This window comes from Cydia splendana, chromosome 6 (assembly GCF_910591565.1).
Source record: "Cydia splendana chromosome 6, ilCydSple1.2, whole genome shotgun sequence".
NCBI lineage: Eukaryota > Metazoa > Arthropoda > Insecta > Lepidoptera > Tortricidae > Cydia > Cydia splendana.
The window spans coordinates 13,187,638-13,206,641 of record NC_085965.1 but is presented as its reverse complement, the minus strand read 5'-3'; the positions used below and the strand labels follow the sequence as shown (position 1 = coordinate 13,206,641).

General features: G+C 43.5%; 1 protein-coding gene across 2 annotated transcripts in view; it reads left to right on the top strand.

The window, feature by feature from the left end:
• Window positions 1-19,004, top strand: part of LOC134791649 (inactive rhomboid protein 2) — a 209,609-nt gene that overhangs the window by 136,843 nt on the left and 53,762 nt on the right. For both annotated transcript variants that reach the window (XM_063762720.1, XM_063762719.1), the window contains exon 2: window positions 18,309-18,686. In XM_063762720.1, coding sequence (XP_063618790.1) covers window positions 18,309-18,686 — 378 coding nt within the window. The remainder of the gene's footprint in view (window positions 1-18,308; window positions 18,687-19,004) is intronic.

Below are 19,004 nucleotides of genomic sequence, written 5' to 3'. Positions count from 1 at the left end.
AGGCCCGAGATTAAGTTAGCTCGCTGTGTTTCACAGCGTTTGTTTTGAGAATCGAGTATTTAATCAAAGTGCGTGGGTGGGTGGGTATATGTATACACAGCTGCAAAAGTGCATACTCACTTTATGAAAGGAATTCATTCATAAAGCTCGCCGTACCAATGTGAGTAGAGACCGCAGAAAAGCCAGGATCATAATATATGGCCTAATATAACATACTTACATTCCGTAAGAATGTGTAAATATACAAATTCTTTTATATAAGTACCTTATATTGTCCTACGTTTGATTATAACACTTTATCGACTTGATTATTTTGTTGCACCAGGTAAAACATTATATGTTATATCACGGACAAACAGTCAGACCTTGTTAACTACGGTTCCCTAACAAAATTGTAATTGACGTAGGTTATTAAATTGTCCTGTAGGTACATTCACGTCATCCATTGTGTCCACTATATAGGTCTAGTGTTTAAAGTTTTCACATAGTCCGAACAGATGTCAGATCACCAAACGTCAGACGACCAAATAGAACTAAATAACTGAGGCGGTACCTAAGAAGTTATTATCAGTGATCGGACAAATCATCGCAAAACCATCAAAAATCATTTATATCTCAAAATAGGACAAGATTTATTAAACTCATATTATGTAGGTACACAGTATCTTTATAAAATTTCCAGATTATACTCAAAAATTACAGTTCAAAATTGTTAACAAAATTGTATCATGTTCCATACAATATTTATTTTTGCGATAAATTGTCTGAACTCTGGTTATTATGCTCAGCTTCAGACGGGCTGAAGGCTTGGCTGCATGAAGCCGATTTGTAATATGTTAAGTAAGTAAAATGTATCATACCTACATACTGTTTTAGAGTTCTAAAAGTCAGCTACATTTGAGTAGAAAATTAACACGCGTGCAACTTCTTTATCAAACGCCTAAGATAAAAGACAGACCTATAATTGACAATACTATACGTTAGCAAATTAAACTTCAGGTCTCATTTAAATAAAAGATGATCATACAATAAATTATAATTTATGTCCATGAAACATGATTTACAGGCGCTAGCAGCCCTAGCGCCGCAGCGTTACAGTAGGAGTTGAATTATTAAAGCCTTCCCCGCGGGGACATGATACTAGCAACATTGGCACGTACCACGAAACTGTAACTACTGGAAACCCAAATTTGATACGGTGCTAGTTGAAAATAATGTGCTATCACATTATAACCAAACTATACCAACAAAGCCCCCTGACACTGCGGGGTTGCGTAATGCATCGCAGCCATAATGTGATATGTAGTGTTTAGTTTTTTAAAGTTTAGTTTTCAAATATATTTTTATATAATATGTATGCTAGTTTTAAGGTATTTATGTATGGGCCATTAGTTGCCTGAAATAAAGATTTTCATTCATTCATTTCATTTCAAAGCAAAATTATAGGAATAAATGGTATTAGCGATTTGAAAACCGCACATTTACGCTATAAAGAAATAGTTTTATTGAAAAACTGGAGGCAGAATCTGATTGTATAATAACAAGTTATGAATTAGAGATGGATTAGTTATGGATACGATAAGTCAGTGCCAAAAGGGACATTACTTCAACCAGAAACAACTGTTAACACTGACAGATCATATCCCTGACAAATTCGTAACCTGTTATTAATGGAATATCACTCAATAATGGAATATCAAAGCCACACGACTCCGCTGGCTTGGTCACCTGGACAGGATGGGGGAGGATCGTGCTGTGAGAAGAGCGTATGTGGGGCACCCGGGCGGAAAACGTCCGTCCGGGCGTCCCAGATACCGCTGGAGTAACGAAGCCGAAAAAGACCTGTCCGCCCTCGGAATACCCAACTGGCGCGAAGTGGCGCAGAATAGGGCAGAGTGGCGCTCTCTTGTGTCAGAGGCCAAGATCCTCTTTGGGTAACTGAGCCAGTGATGGAATGGATGGAATGGAATATCCTTCCATACTGTTATTTATTACTTATTACAATCAAAATTCGCCTCCTATTATCTTAAGCATTATCTTTCAATTCTGCTTTTTTGCTGTTCGCCGTCATAAATGTTCGACGTTATAAATAGCTTGGCTAAAAACGATTACATTTCTAAATGTGATATTGTGAAAGTTTCAACAGTTTTCATTCCGTGAGTTTTTGTTAGTAAACAATGGCGGTTTGGACTCCCCGTTTTCCTGCGGAAAGATGCCATTGATAACACAGCCCCTATTATACTTATAGCCGCGGCTCACGCAAACTCGCCCAACTCGTAAGTGGGTACTCAAACTATTTCTTAGTCACAAAACTTTCGTGAGACACAGACATATTAAATATATTAAAAACGGCTCTCATAAATACGTAATAATTAAATATATTAAATACGTGATTGACCTTTTTTAATATTTATATTTAAGATTTATTAAAAAAATCGTTTATTTTTATCAAGTTTTTTCCTATATAGGTGTCGAATCCTCCTTTTAAGTTTGACGCTTGTGTTAGGAGGTATTCGCTCTTTCATACAAAGGTGCATGATAAAGTAAAAAATATGTTGACAATATTAAAACTATAACTAGGTTACATTAAAAGTAGGGAGAGTTTCTTACATTAGCTTACACATTGTTTACATTTCAAATAAAAAGGGGTAAAGATCTCAGGTAGGTAGAATAGCAAGTGTGTGTTACTGATGTGTACAGTTGAGTGAGCGGTGCGGATCTCGAATCGGATCCGGTGCGATAAAGGTCAAGGTATTATTGTTTCTGTTTCTTCGTATGTTTTACTTTTTAACCATATTGTAGTCTTTTTACACTCGTTATATGTTTATTGTAAAAACTATTAGTTTTGTTAGCTGTGTTGTATAGATAAATAGATGTCGCATTAAATTGCCTTTTAGCAAAATATACCTAATATAACCTGTTGAAAAAAATCGTAACATTTTTTAAAGATTATCATAAAAACATAGTTAAGTATAAGTACATCCTCTTAAAATCTTTCAAACTAAAAATACATTGATTTTGGGTAACGTAATGTTCCGATGCTCTTACGCTGTACTCTCTGTTAAAGAAGTAGTTTTCTCTCAAAGCGGGTTAGTAAACACAGCTTATAATCGCCGTAAAACAACATTCGTAGTAAAAGCGGAGACTCGAAGATTCGAAACAACAAACATTACGCTCCGATCATGTTCCTCATTTAAATATTCTTTATCGGAGGTTGTTACACTTGTTACTAGTTTGCAAAACTTCCGAGCTTCTAGAATGTTTGCTGTGTAACCTGCAAACTGCAACTCTTTACCGCGAAATACTTTCAAATCTCGCGTAGTAAACAGGAAAAACACGTCCCAAATATGGCGATGCATTTCGTTTTGAATAATGCTGTACTGAAAGTGGATTAGGTGAGTGACGTTTATGATATTTGAAAGACGGGCAGTCGGGTATATCGATTTTGTGGGTGGAGACACGAGACAGCCCACGCTTATTATGAAGACATAAATATTTTATTCTCCCGCATTCGCAGTGGGATTTCTTTTCGCAATCATTATTACGTAAAATATCTTAACAATTTTTATAAGAATGAAAGAAAGATTAAGATAAGATTAATTTTCTTTAGGATGATCTTAATGAACTTGGCAGAATATTCCAATTTTTCGAGCAATAAGATAAAAAAGTGTGAAATTTTACGATTAACTTGGCATACCTCGGGCGACGATAAACGAATTTACGATAATGAAGTGAACAAATCGTCATTAATCCTAAGACAGGCTTTTTTAAATGATTTCACATCGTTATATTTTGTATTATAACATCACATACAACGCAGACAGAACTAAGGCCGTTGAAATAACTCTGAGCATTGTAGTATCTAATCATTCTAATGTTAAAAAGTAGCATGATTGGTCCGTTTCAAAAGCAACCAATTGTGTGTCTAAAGTGCGATTCGTAAGTGTACACGACGCGCGTTTAGATTAATAAGATGTAATTAGATAATAAAATAATTAAGATATAATTTAGATAAGCCAAAGTTTGTGAATAATAAAATATCCTCCTATTGTGTTTCATTACGTAACTCTGCATAACGGGAGGGGCAAAGTGTGGGTCGCCGGCGGCGACACACACTTTGCGCCTTTCGAATAAGAATGTGATAATAGGCTAATTAGGAAAAAAGTCTAATTAGAAAAATAAGTTAGGTAGAATAGCATAAGAAATAAGAACTTGTAAGTTAATAAATATTTAAATAAAGAAAGCATGAGGGCCGAGGAAAAGAGAGGTATCATATTAGAAAGAGAGGTATCATATTAGAAAGAGAGGTATCTTATTAGAAAGAGATAGGAAGTCTGCGCGCATGCGCCGATCTCTCACGATCCGCGCATGCGCGCCACGCGGGTAGCGGGGGACGAGGTACATAAAATAGGCGGTAATAAAAGCCGGTACGTCGCCCCGCTCAGCGTCAGTCCAGAGCCAGCAGCCGACTAGGAAACAACTAAAAGGAAAAGAAGAAACCTCTCCAACCTCGACCCTCCTGCATCTGAAGCCAGCCGCGTTGTTTTATTGCTCCATCCTCTGCCGCCTACGAGAATTTCTACAGTCCACTCTCCCCCCCCCCTGCGCACCCCGCTGCGATGTATGAAGATAGGGCCTAACACTCACATTGTTTGGTCCTCGTCGAAGCCGGATCTCTGAAGCAAGAACACAGCAAGATGGTAGTAACAAGAAACAACCACAACAAGGAAGATGAAGAGTCGTCAGAAAATACCGCAAAATCTCCGAGCTCCGAGGAAACCGGCACCACGTCAGGCACCGGCACCACGTCGGGTACCGGCACCACGTCGGGCACCGGCACTACGTCGGGCACCGGCACTACGTCGGGCACTGGCACTACGTCGGGCACAGGCGCAACGTCGGACTCAGCGAAGACGTTGGACACAGCTGCATCGTCGGGTACGGGCGCCATCAGGAAGACGCGTCCCACACCAGAGGACCTACCCGGGCCGAGCAACGCCGTCCACCCCGCTGACACGTCGGGCATTAAGGCCACGCCTGCGGCCAGCCTCGCCGCCACGATCGTCGAGCGCAACCCCGTCGAACTGATGCCGCCACCGAGACCGCCGACGAAGCCCGCTCGGTCACACCGATCCAAGGCCTCCAGCAAGAGACTCCTCGCGGAGTTGGAGGCCAAGGAGAGGTTAGCCGAGCTAGAACTGAAGCGCGTGCAAGCGGAAACCGAGCTAGCGAGAATACGTCAAGAAAGAATAGACCTGGCGTCATCAAGAGAGGAGTCAGAAGAGGAAGAGGACCTCGCTCCACAGCGCATCGCTGACTGGTTCAATCGCCGACCCGAACGAGCGACAACATTAGAAGAGGCCGCCCATATAGAAGAAACGCAAGAGCCCGCCGCGCGCACTACTAGACGACGCGCGCGACCGGAAACATACGAAGATGCTCGTGCGATGGACGTGTCGTCGCTAACCGCCGCCCTCACAGAAGCCATTCAAGCCAGCAAGTCTTACAAGAAGTACATACCTGACCTGCCGACGTTTAGTGGCCTGTGCACCGAGTGGCTACAATTTAAAGCCGCGTACAACGAGTCCGCGCCCAGTTTCTCCGCAAGTGAAAACGTCGCCCGTATAAGAAGAAGTCTAAAGGGTGTCGCCTGGGAGGCCGTCAGCGCCCTCCTCATCAGCCAGCCGCATCCAGAAGACGTCATCAAAGCACTAGAAAGAAGATACGGAAGGCCAGACGCACTACTTGTCAACGAACTGGAGAAGCTAAAGGGACTGCCGCGCCTCACCGACAACCCACGTGATCTGTGCATATTCGCCAGCCGGATCGCTAACACAGTGACGACTATCGAGATATTGAAGAAGCCGCAGTATCTCTACAACCCCGAGTTACTGCGGTCGATAGTTGACAAGTTATCGCCGATAATTCGCAACAAGTGGTACGACTACGCAGCTACAAGAGAAGAGACGCCCGAACTTAAGAAGATTGCCGACTTTTTGAATAATGAAGCCGACAAGTGCACGCCTTACGCTCCGCCTGAAAATACAACGGAACATAAAGAAGTAAGAAGTGCAAGAAAGAAGCCCGAGCGAACCTACGCCGCCGCAGTCGAAATCAATAAGAAGCCAAAAGAAGAGAAGCCGGCGTGCCCGTTATGTGAACACGCTACGCACCAATTGCCGTCGTGCCCGCAGTTTATGAAGATCGACACGAACGAGCGCTGGGAAGTGGCCAAGAAGAACAACATTTGCTACCGATGCCTCGTCAGCAAGCATCGACGCTTCGCCTGCCGCGCCAAGCCTTGCGGCCAGCAGGGCTGCCCCATGAAACATCATCGCCTACTACACCACGAGAAGTCGCCACCCGCGGCCGCCGCTGCAGCCGCTGCCGAGCCACCCCCACCACACAAGCCAGAAGAAGTCGTGGCCTCGGCAGTGAACCAGATCGCCTGCGCGACAGCACAAACAAGACGCGCCTACCTGAAGATAGTACCAGTCACACTACGCGGCCCGCGGGCGGAAGCAGACACTTTCGCTCTACTAGATGAAGGCAGCACCGTGACAATTATCGACTCGGCGCTGGCGGACACACTCGGGCTCAACGGCCCCACCGAACCAATGTGGGTGCAGGGCGTAGGCGGGAAAGAGATGGAGCACAATCAGAGCAGGAGGGTCGAGGTCTACATACGCAACAAGTACGGCGGGCAGGAGCAGCGCATACCAAACGCGCACACCGTCGGCAGTCTGGGCTTCACCACACAATCCATAGGTGCGAGCGAGATAGATGGCTGCACACATCTCAGAGGACTCAAGCACAAGTTAACCTACCAAGGCGCAACCCCACAAATACTCATCGGTCAAGACAACTGGGAGCTAATCGTGTCGCGGGAAATAAGAAAAGGACGGCGCGATCAACTCGTCGCTTCAAGAACCCTACTAGGATGGGTACTTCACGGCTGCCGCACCACTAGAGCGGAGCCGATCGCGTACTGCTGTGCGCACCTCACGCGGGCCAAGTCGAACGAAAACATAGAAGAAACAATGAAGAAATATTTCGCTCTCGAGTCCCTATCAATCGAGCCGAGGCGACCGAGCAGCGATCCCGAACAACAAGCGCTTCGCATATTAGAAGAAAAGAGCCGCCGCTTACCCGACGGCAGGTTCGAGACGGGGCTACTGTGGCGCAACCAAGAAGAAAGAATACCCAACAATCGCAACGACGCACTGAAGCGGCTACACACGCTCGAGAGGAAGCTGGATCGAGACGCAAACCTGAAACAACAATACAACGAGCGCGTCAACAATCTACTTACCTCAAGCTACGCCGAGCGCGCGGCCACGCCACCAAGCGGCAGGACGTGGTACCTACCTCACTTCGCCGTCTGCAACCCAGAGAAGCCGAAGATAAGACTGGTCCATGATGCTGCGGCCACCTCACACGGCCGCAGCCTCAACGACATGCTGCACACGGGTCCAGATTTCCTGCAATCACTACCCGGCGTCATCATGAAGTTTCGTCAACACAGCATCGCAGTCTCAGCTGATCTGAAAGAGATGTTCATGCAGATCAAGATACGCGAAGAGGACAGGGACGCACTCCGCTTCCTATGGAGGGGCGATCGCCGCGAGGGAGAGCCAGAAGAATACCGCATGACTTCAGTTATATTCGGCGCGTCGTCATCGCCGTGCACCGCTCTATACATCAAAAATAGAAACGCACGAGAGCACGCGACACAGTACCCGGAGGCTGCGCGAGCAATAGAGCGCAACCACTACATGGACGACTATCTCCAGAGCTTCAACACAATAGAAGAGGCAAGACAAGTGACAAGAGACGTCGATCATGTACACCAACAAGCCAAGTTTCAGCTGCGTGGGTGGGCTACGAACGAATATGAAGCAATAAGAGACGTCGTCGGCAGCGAAGAGCGAGAGGGAAACACTGTCCCTATCGGCGGGAGCGAGATAGAAAAAACGCTCGGCCTGCTGTGGGACACAAACGAAGATAGCATCCGGTTTCGCCTCAACACTAGAAGAGCTCAGCCCGAGGTGGTCAATGACCTCCGGCCTCCGACGAAGAGAGAAGCCCTAAGCATCATAATGTCAATATTTGACCCGCTCGGCCTGATTTCACCTATCACTACGCCGGCCAAGCGAATAATGCAAGACACGTGGCAACATAACACGAGCTGGGACGAAGCTATACCCGAAAATCTGCGGGAGCGCTGGAGCGAGTGGCTACAACAACTGCGAGACCTAGGTACCCTAAAAATACCTAGATGCTACGACGCAACGCCTGCCGCCGTGCGCGAGCTGCACACTTTCGTCGACGCTAGTGAAGAAGCATACGCCGCCGCCGTGTACTGGAGGATGACGCGAGCCGACGGGTCAGTCAAAATAGCCCTGGCCGCCGCCAAGAGTCGCGTCACACCTAGGAAGCCTATCTCCATACCTAGACTGGAGCTGCAGGCGGCCGTCCTAGGCGTACGGCTAGCAAGAACAGTGATAGAAGAGCACGACTTCGAGATCGCTTCAAAAATATACTGGAGCGACTCTCGCACGGCGCTAGCATGGATACGCGCCGAGCCCCGTACATTCAAGACGTTCGTGGCCCACAGACTCGCCGAGATAGAAGATCACACTAAGAAAAACGAGTGGAGATGGGTACCGACAGCACACAACGTAGCCGACGACGCGACCCGCGCCACACCAGCTGACTTCGATACGAGCCACAGATGGTTCGTTGGCCCGTCATTCCTGTACAATGAAGAATCGACTTGGCCCCGTGAGAATAAAGTCGAAGTTCCCGTGACCGGTGAAGAAAAAGAGACGTGTGCTGCGACAGCCGCCGTGCCTGAAAATAAACACGCGGCCATACCTAAGTTCGAGCGCTTCTCAAAGTGGACGCGACTACTACGTGCGACCGCACGTGTGCTACAGTTCATCGACCTCGTGCGCCCTCGACCTCGTGACCCCGCCCGGCCCGCGACACAACTTATCGCGGCGGCCAGGCGCAAACGAACGCGCGCAAACGAGACACAAGACGGCGCCTGGAACAAGCGTGCCACTCACACACGCACACCTGTCAAGATCGCCGCTACGCCGCCACAAGAAGATAAGAAGTACTTAGTGTTAGAAGCCAAATACCGAAGTGCCGCCGAGAAACTACTAGTACGCGCCTCACAAGAAGATAGCTACGAAAAAGAGAGAGGGCGCATAGCAAGCGGCCGCGCGCCAGACAAGGACGACCGACTAGCCAAGCTGAGTGTCTATATGGACGGCGATCACATTATACGTCTGCGGGGCAGAATAGCGGCCGGCGACTTAGAAGAAGAGACAGTGCGACCTATAGTGCTACACGGGAAACATCACTATACAAAGTTATATGTTTCTCACGTTCACGAACAGTTACATCACGGCGGCACCGAAATAGTGGTTAACGATCTGCGACAGCGTGTGCATATAGTGAAAATAAGACCGACAGTGAAACAAGTGATCGCCCAGTGCCCAAAGTGTCGCCTGCGTCGCGCCAAGCCCGCGGCGCCATCTACGGGTGACCTGCCAGCGGCGCGCCTAGCACATCACGTTAGGCCCTTCACATACACGGGTCTGGACTACTACGGGCCGCAAGAAGTTACAGTGGGCCGTCATAGAGAAAAAAGGTACGTCGCACTGTTCACCTGTATGACGTCGAGGGCCGTACACCTGGAGATGGTTGCCTCACTGAGCACCGACTCCGCCATCAACGCACTGCGCCGCTTTATCGCTCGGCGCGGGTGCCCTACCGAACTGTGGAGTGACAACGGGACTGCCTTCAGAGGTGCACACCGAGAGCTGGCGGAAGCAATGAGAGACGCCGCCCACGCACGCCGCATCAATTGGCGTTTCCTTCCCCCCGCCGCCCCATTCATGGCGGGCGTGTGGGAACGTATGGTGCGCACCGTCAAAGAAGCAATGAAGGCTACGCTGCACGAGAAGTACCCGAGCGACGAGACCCTGCAGACCCTACTGGCGGAGGCGGAGGCAACCGTCAACTCAAGACCGCTGACCTACGTGGCCGTGAATCCAGAGGACCCGCCGGCCTTGACCCCGAACATGATCCTGCTGGGGCCGGACTGCTACTCACCTGCACCCGGCACCTTCGAGGAGAGCGACACCAACGCGCGACAACACTGGAAGCGCGCCCAGCAGCTCGCCGACACCTTCTGGCAGCGCTGGGTTCGCGAGTACGCGCCGCTACTCCAACACCGGCGGGAGCCCTACGACGGAGGAGTCGCCCCGGCCGTCGGAGACGTCGTCATCATCTGCGACTCCAACCTCCCCCGTAACACATGGCCACGGGGGATAGTGACGCGGACGTACCCGGGCAAGGATGGCGTGGTTCGAGTCGTGGACGTCTCTACGAGCAAGGGACACGTGCTGAGGAGGCCGACAAAGAAGATCGTCGTGCTACCAGTAGGTTCGCGAAGCGACGGCGGGAGAAATGTACACGACGCGCGTTTAGATTAATAAGATGTAATTAGATAATAAAATAATTAAGATATAATTTAGATAAGCCAAAGTTTGTGAATAATAAAATATCCTCCTATTGTGTTTCATTACGTAACTCTGCATAACGGGAGGGGCAAAGTGTGGGTCGCCGGCGGCGACACACACTTTGCGCCTTTCGAATAAGAATGTGATAATAGGCTAATTAGGAAAAAAGTCTAATTAGAAAAATAAGTTAGGTAGAATAGCATAAGAAATAAGAACTTGTAAGTTAATAAATATTTAAATAAAGAAAGCATGAGGGCCGAGGAAAAGAGAGGTATCATATTAGAAAGAGAGGTATCATATTAGAAAGAGAGGTATCTTATTAGAAAGAGATAGGAAGTCTGCGCGCATGCGCCGATCTCTCACGATCCGCGCATGCGCGCCACGCGGGTAGCGGGGGACGAGGTACATAAAATAGGCGGTAATAAAAGCCGGTACGTCGCCCCGCTCAGCGTCAGTCCAGAGCCAGCAGCCGACTAGGAAACAACTAAAAGGAAAAGAAGAAACCTCTCCAACCTCGACCCTCCTGCATCTGAAGCCAGCCGCGTTGTTTTATTGCTCCATCCTCTGCCGCCTACGAGAATTTCTACAGTCCACTCTCCCCCCCCCCTGCGCACCCCGCTGCGATGTATGAAGATAGGGCCTAACACTCACAGTAAGATTGCATGGGACGTCAAATTGTCTTTCTCATTAGTTATATATCGTCGCTGGATTGCTATTTTCATATGTGTCAATATTCAAGTACAAATAGTCCAACAAGAATATTATTTTCTATGAAGCTAAGACTACAAGGTTGTTTCATTACTATGCGCTGTGGTTATCAGGGGTGTTAATTACTATTCTTTTAATATTTCGTAGCGCGCGTGCCGTAGCACCATCCCGCTTGAGTTATTGGCTGCGTGCATTGCATGAGAAATCGAGGTGCTACGAATTTTCGTAGCACCGTAGCATAGTGGGAATTCCGTAGCTACGATCCAAATAAATCCCGATTTCTGTGTGGTTTTTGCATTTTAACTTAGATTACCGTAACATATATATATATGTATAAAATATGGTGCTATATTCTAGCTGCGATAAAAGCTTTTAAAGCTTTATTTTTAATGAGCATTTATTTCGTTTCAAAAGTAGTAGTAGTATTTGAACACTATTGCACAACACTGTGCACTTATACAACACAGAGACAATAACATAAATGTGTACAAAGGCGAACTATTCCCTTTAAAGGATCTCTTCCAGCTAACGTTCCATTGTCTGTCTGTAGATGATCCAAAAAAGTTCGATTATATTATCCCAGTTATCGATTGAAATGAAATTTCACTTATCACTAATATATCCCAGCACTGTCTTGATCATGAAACCAGAATTAGCATTAGTAATTATGTATAAAACAACGTTATAATACTGATCTCTAAATGGTTTCTTATCGCATTGCAAAAATAAGTTCAATTAGGTAGGTATATTTAGATTAGGTATATTTTGATAGGCTTTGAATACGAACATCTTTAACTAGTAACAAAGTCTGTACTAGAAATTTGTGTAGGAGTAGGTATTTGAAAATTTCACAAGAGCCAAGACGTCTACGGCTGCACAAAATAAAAAGCACGAATTCAACGGCATTACAGACGTCTTAAGAGCTAAAACATTTTTGAATTTCAGCTAACTTCAAAGTGAAATGCTTGATGTTATAGCTTAAGTTTATGTAGACACGTCACACCCGTTAACTTTGACTGCTCGGGTGACGTTAAACGGTTTTTAAAATAAAAGATCGAAAAAGTGCCCGAAAAATAAAATAAAGAATTATTATGTGCACTAGGATTCTTTATTTCCTTATCATACTTCCTGTTCCTCTACTTAACATCTAATTTTGGGTTTGTTGCAAACTTGTTGTAGTTATTTTGCTAACATTGTATCAAAAAGAAAGTGTTTTAAATTCGAATTTTATGTTTATTATGTTTTAAGGAAATTAAAAGCTGGATACCGGAACTACAGCCACGGGATTGTTATGCCATTTAGGGTTCTTGCTTAATTGGAAATTGTATAGTGTAAGTATTGAACAACCAATTTAGCTAGGACCCTAAATGGCGCAACAATCGCGGAGCGTGATGATCTACATGCTCACTTTTCAAGCAGAAGTATTATTTATTTATCGTCCAAAAACCTACTGAGCATTTATGTAGCTTTTACTAGCAAAAAACGTCATTTTTATTTGTTTTTAAACTAATATTTAACTCGCATTTTAAAAGTTCCTTCACAAGCCCCCGCTCATTTATGACTTTGCTGCTAATGGACTTTGGACTTTAAAGTTGTTGCTCTCGGGTGACGCAGATCCGACTGCGTCATTTGCTACTTTATGATTGTAATGCTCTTACATAGACACAGTTTTATACTTTTACGGCACTCTACGGAGTTAAAACTCAGTAGGTAATAAAAGTATAACAGCCCTTAAAAGGTTATTTCTAGCTAAGTGACATTCTGACCCGTATGTCGCTGCATAAAAATGCAGTTTAAAGATCACTTTTCTTCTTAAACCAAAACTGGTAAGAAAATCAATGGGAAATTTTAATCGATTGGTTGATTTTACTACAAATTTTTTTTTGATGTTTTATATTGAATAGGTACTACTACATTTGTAAATCAAATGAATTTGAAAAAGATTTTCGTCTGCTTATTTACAAGAAATAATTATATAAAATGAAACCTAATATATACTCCTTTTTTCAGTCAATTAAACGTTATTACATTTCGTTTAAAAGTATTATGTTACGCAGGTTTTTAAATCATGATTATTGAAATACAGCCTCATTAACAAATGAACCACGGAAAAGTTAACTGCAAGATTTTTATCGCAAAGGCTTAAAGATGGAAGATAACCTAATTTTGAACAGTGCTTAGAATTCTTAAGAGTTGGCTCTTATAAATCGGAGGCGAGAAGCTAGCAAATATTACTGAGATTAGAGCAAACTTCACGAGAGTCGAGAATGTCTCTTGTTAGGCTAATGCTCATTTAAATGCTCAAGTCGTTATTCACTCGTCCCATTTCCAATAATAGTCTTAAACGTGTTTTACGGTTCGACTTAAGCTGTAAAATAAATTCCGGTTTGTGAATTTTCGTGAATATGTCCCGATTACGGGCGCATTATGCGGATAATTTGCTGGAAAATAGTTTCTCTTCGACAATTTCCCTCGTCCTTTTCATATTCAGGATCCTGTTGGACATTGACATACCTATATACATATATTATGAGAGGATATCTTACACGTGTTTCGGCACTATACTTACCTACCTTCATCTGGCACGTTTCATTTGAATACCCGTGTCCAAAACGCGTTCACTTTAACAATCTCTGTTGTACCTACTAATTAATTTGTTTACAAATAGACTTAAATATACGGTAAGTACGACACGTCCCACCGCCCACACTGTTAACTGCCCACCGGTAAACTTTATTACACGACTTACGACTTTATTACATAAGGCATAAGGTCCACCAATGGACAGTTAAGAGTGTTTTTGTTTGTACAGTCGACGTCAAAGATATCTTTACATTTTTCGCCTTATTGCAAAGGAGTAAGGTGCAAAAGTGTGAACATATCTTTGACGTCGACGTACGTAGGTTGTATTTGTATTATTAATTAGATTAGAACCTTAACATTTTTAACTGAAACAATGTATTAATAATGGAAACAAACACGTCGCTGATGTTATTAATGTCAGTTGGTAAAAACACTTGAAGGATCTCAGCCGGCAAAAATGGATATAAATAATAGGAGTATAAAGAGTTTAATATCTCACCGTACCGTCTTTGCAAAACACTCGTCGTAAATATGTACCTACAAAGTGAGAGAATGTATATATTATTTACTCCTCTATTTATTCAATTTCAAATTTAAGCATACATTTAATTCAAGTTTAAAATAGAACGTTTCATACCGAAGCTGAAACATTTTTGTTTTAATGTATATTGCATCTGCATCCTCTTAAATCGTACATTCCAGTTGTTTCGCTTTGTGCGACTATGCAAATGCATATTTTAAGTCAAATTCGTGCTAGTTTAATAAAGTTAAAATTTAATTTATTATTCCAAAATAAATTTAACCTCGCGAGTTTTATGTAAGTGTTAACGCCCAGTAGCCCAGTGAAAGGCCTTAAGTTTGCTAATTAAATTCTTTGCAATAGAATTGTGTTCTAAAAAAGCGCTACGAATTTTCAAAAACTTCGTACTCTGAGCCTAGTGCACCTTAAAGTTGATGCCTATTATTTTTAATTAACACCTTCGGTATTGAGCAACTATGGAACTTCCCTTAGTTTTTGCAAATTTTGTCTAAATCTTTAGGTAAGTATAGCATTTCTCGTAAACCTGATATTATATAAATGTGATCTGTACAATTCTAATTACTACTTCTTTCTTACGTCGGGATATTACAACTTTCCATGGTTTGTGCTTGTTAACAACCAAATAAGCAAAAATAACTGTACAAGCGTCATGTAGTGTATTTATGTACCTACATGATGTAAGAACATCTACATATAATATGTACTCACCTGTATACACACCTGTGATCCGGCCACAGATGACGTACGTACTAGATGTAGCATATAAGATGGCGCACTTTACGATCTGTAATATACTGTAAACATGGGCTAGAGTATAATGTAAAGTGATGTAAGATAGCACTGATTGCTGTAATTAAGAGCACGTATGCTTTGCAATAACAAGTCTTCGTAAATGTTACAGGATACGAACACTCTCTGCCCGTTTCGAACTTTAAGATACGTCAATTAACAGAAACGATATGGATTAGATGTGTCAGTGTCTAAAGTGACGTTTTTCAATGAAAAATGTCACATTAGACACTGACATCTCTTAATGCATATTGTTTCTAGATCTCTTAATTGACGTATCTTAAAGAAATCAAAATCAGACCCAAAACTCATCATCATCATCATCATTACCATTACCATCATAATCGTCCACTAATCATCTCACTAGCTCCCCCCCAACCATTTCATCCATCCCTTCGTTCCTCAGCACTACTGGCATTCCAGGTAACACCTCAACAGCTCCAAGTACCTCTAGGGTACTCTATAACTTCGGGGTCAAAAAATGGCAGAAAAAGCTAAAAGCCTTTAAATGTAAACCAAAAGATACCAATCTTCCAACTAATGGAGCCCAAAATATTGTACAAATTCCTTTCGATGACCCCTTTGAATTCTTTGCCCTGAGCCCAGCCTTAAGGCTTTGGAATTCAAAGGGGGCATCGACCTTAAGTAAAATTTATATATAGTTTTAAGTAGTTTTAAGTTAGCTCAGTGTGCCTCTCGCGCACTTGACGCTCAAGCCATTTAAAGAGCAAAGGGCACCAGCTGCCCAGCTCAATGAAAATCAGTATTAAAAAAAAATGGAATCGGGTCGTCGTCTGTAACAGGTAGTCTACGGATCCGGCAGTTGAAGCGCCACGTGACGCTATAATAAGGAATATTTATCAAAGGCATTGCTTACCTCTGTATATCTTGAGCACCTTGAGCCTGGGCGCAAATTATTGCCGTGAGCACCTGTGCCGTGCATTATACAATACCTGTGCCATTATGTTATGTGTCACATTGTCAATGGTGACGGCGAAATTTAATGTACATTTCAAATGTGTAAGACGCTGGTTACAGTACTTACCGTCATTGCTCTTGTAACTGACTTTAGGAGCTGCCGCTTATGGAGGATTTGATTACCCTACTAGAGTTTAAAATATGGGTACTTTTAGCGATGGCCAGGATTTAAATAAAAATATTAAGAACAAATAGACTTATTTATTTTAATTTCCACAATTATAATTCTTAAACTAATCACAATAATCAATAATACAAATGCACAAATCTCAAATGCACAGAATGAACAAAAGCTTCCTTATACAATCTTTACTCCATGTTGTCGCTGATGCAGAAAAAGAGACCGGTCTGAGGCGTACTCCCGCTTATAAAGGCTAGCATGACGTCGTACGCAATCGTCATCTATCTCCTTTTAGTACATATACCTAATTGTACTTGTGTTTGTCATGGCAAGCTCCAAAGATGCTTGCGGCGATGCTTTAAAGTCTTGCCACGTTATCAAACCAATTAAAAATAATAAAAATAGGGTTAAACGTCATACATATTACAAAAACCTTTATTAAGCACCTCCATACACGCCATATCGAAAAATGAAGGTTTTTTTACTTTAGGTCGGTCGAAAATTATTTTATAGTATATTTAGTATGAAAACAAAGAAGAGGTGTGTCTCGAAAATTCGAGAATTAAGGAGTACCTGTGGTACTAAGTATTTAAAAACAAATCTATTTTAGGTCCCCCAACCTTCTACCAAACGTTCACCATCAAAATGAGAATTCTAATGTCTGAAGCGGCTGTGAATGATTTCAATTGACATTCGCTCATTGGCTATGGAATTGCAATCGGAAATACCGAATGAATCCGTTCGATTTGACGATGACGTTCACTCCGGAACGGCGGATTTCGTGCCTCGGCTCGGATGGACGGTAATTATGTCTCGATTCACTAGCGACTTGGATTTCATCAGTTTATTCATAATTCATGATAGGTACTTTTTTGCAATCGTGGTGTTAAAGGTGTGTGATAAATATATCGTACAACCAAAATATACAAGATCACTATATGGGTTGCTCTTTCTATCTGCATCTTTATGGCAGTAGGACTAGGATCATCTTTTTAACAATGATAATAGTGGTGATGGTGATGGCATGACACAAATTAAATATTTAATTTGATCTCAAGTTTCTAACGGGTCCCATTTCAAGGGAATACTCCATGTCTAAATAAAACAAAACTTCTTAATTTTATATTATACACAAGGTACATATCTAAATTCGTATAAATGCGGATGATCCCTGATGAGCGTAATTGGCCGTTCATATATTTCAATTATAAATATCGGCATTTACAATCTACTCCTAATTATTGTGACGTATGTAAAACTGGTTTACATTTACAAGCACACTTCCGCTATGTCTGATACGCACGCAACTAATTTGGGGCACTAAAACGCACGAATGTTGTTTTACAAATTATTTGTGCGACGACGTACCTCTTTACGAGTTTAGGTCTTATATAATGAAGGTAGTTCTCAGAATCGGGGTAAATTCGGCAGCCCGTGTAAGATGGTTAACTCGTAGTAGGTCAAATTGCCGAGAGTTTCTACCGCTACTCTCAGTTAAGTCAATATCATTTCAATTACAATTATTAATCTAATTAATTCCTTATTTATGAACTTGCATTTTATTTGTAAAGCTTTACACAGGTGAGACAGGTCAGAGGGATAGTGTTCGAGGAAAAGTTCGAGGATATTGAGCCAAGTAGGTATTAAGCTTAGGCATATATACAAAATGGAGTACCTACAGCGCAGCGTTTGTATAACTTTAAGGCTGCTTATCAATAAACGACAATCATTTCGATCATTTTTTTTTTCAGAAAAAGTGTTCGGTAGGTACTTAAGTACTATTATTAGTAGTAACATGTTATTGATTAATTTAATATGAACCGTGTGTCCGACCGAAGTTTAGATTTCGGTTTCGGCATAAAGATCATGTTTCGTCCGTAGATTTGGTTTTGGCCAAAAATCTGCCGATCTTTCGGCCGCGCCGAAACATACATCCATGATTATAATTTTTGGTAGTGTCCCCCGAAGTTTCGGTTTCGGCATACAAATTCGGCTTCAGTCGGAGACTAATGAATAACTGAACATTTTGTAAAAGATAATTAATTTGTTTCAGGCGCTCAAGCGCAGGCTTGCTGGCACCCCAGCTGGCATGCCAAAGCGCATCGCCGGCGCCGGTCGCGTCGGCTCCCCTCCCCGCGCCTGCGTCTCCTCCGCGGGTGGTGTCCGCGCCGCCCGCGCCGCTCGCGCCGCCCCCCGACCCCGTTCCCCAGCCCGCTCAGGAAGACGGCGTCAGATTGCGCAGAGTGCACACCGTCGCGGTGCGGGATTACCTTAAGAGAGAGACGCAGACGTTCTTCGGCGTACAGAGGGACAATGAGAGGGAACAACGGCGGCTGTGGTACGAGAGGCGGAGGAGGCACGCGGCGCGGGCGCTCGGCGACCTCCGGCTCGACTTGCCTCCGGATCATCATCCTGATGATGATGATATTAGGTAAGTTTGTATTGTGTGTACATATACACGGTGGCTAAAAAATATAACTGCATTTCCGTTGCCAGGGTGGTTTTGGGATTATACTGAACGACTTTCATCAACCCCGAAATCGCGAAAAAAATTTACGCTCCCATAGAACATAGACCAGCCAAAATCTATGAAACAGTCAAATTTTTTTCGAATCGGAATGAATCGAGTCTTCAGCTTAATGTGACTAAAGCCGTTCTAATTTAACGAGTAAATGCAATCTTTGAAAAGCAAAAGTTACTACTTAACCCGCCCACTGGTAACGGAATACAGAAGGCATTAAATTTAGGT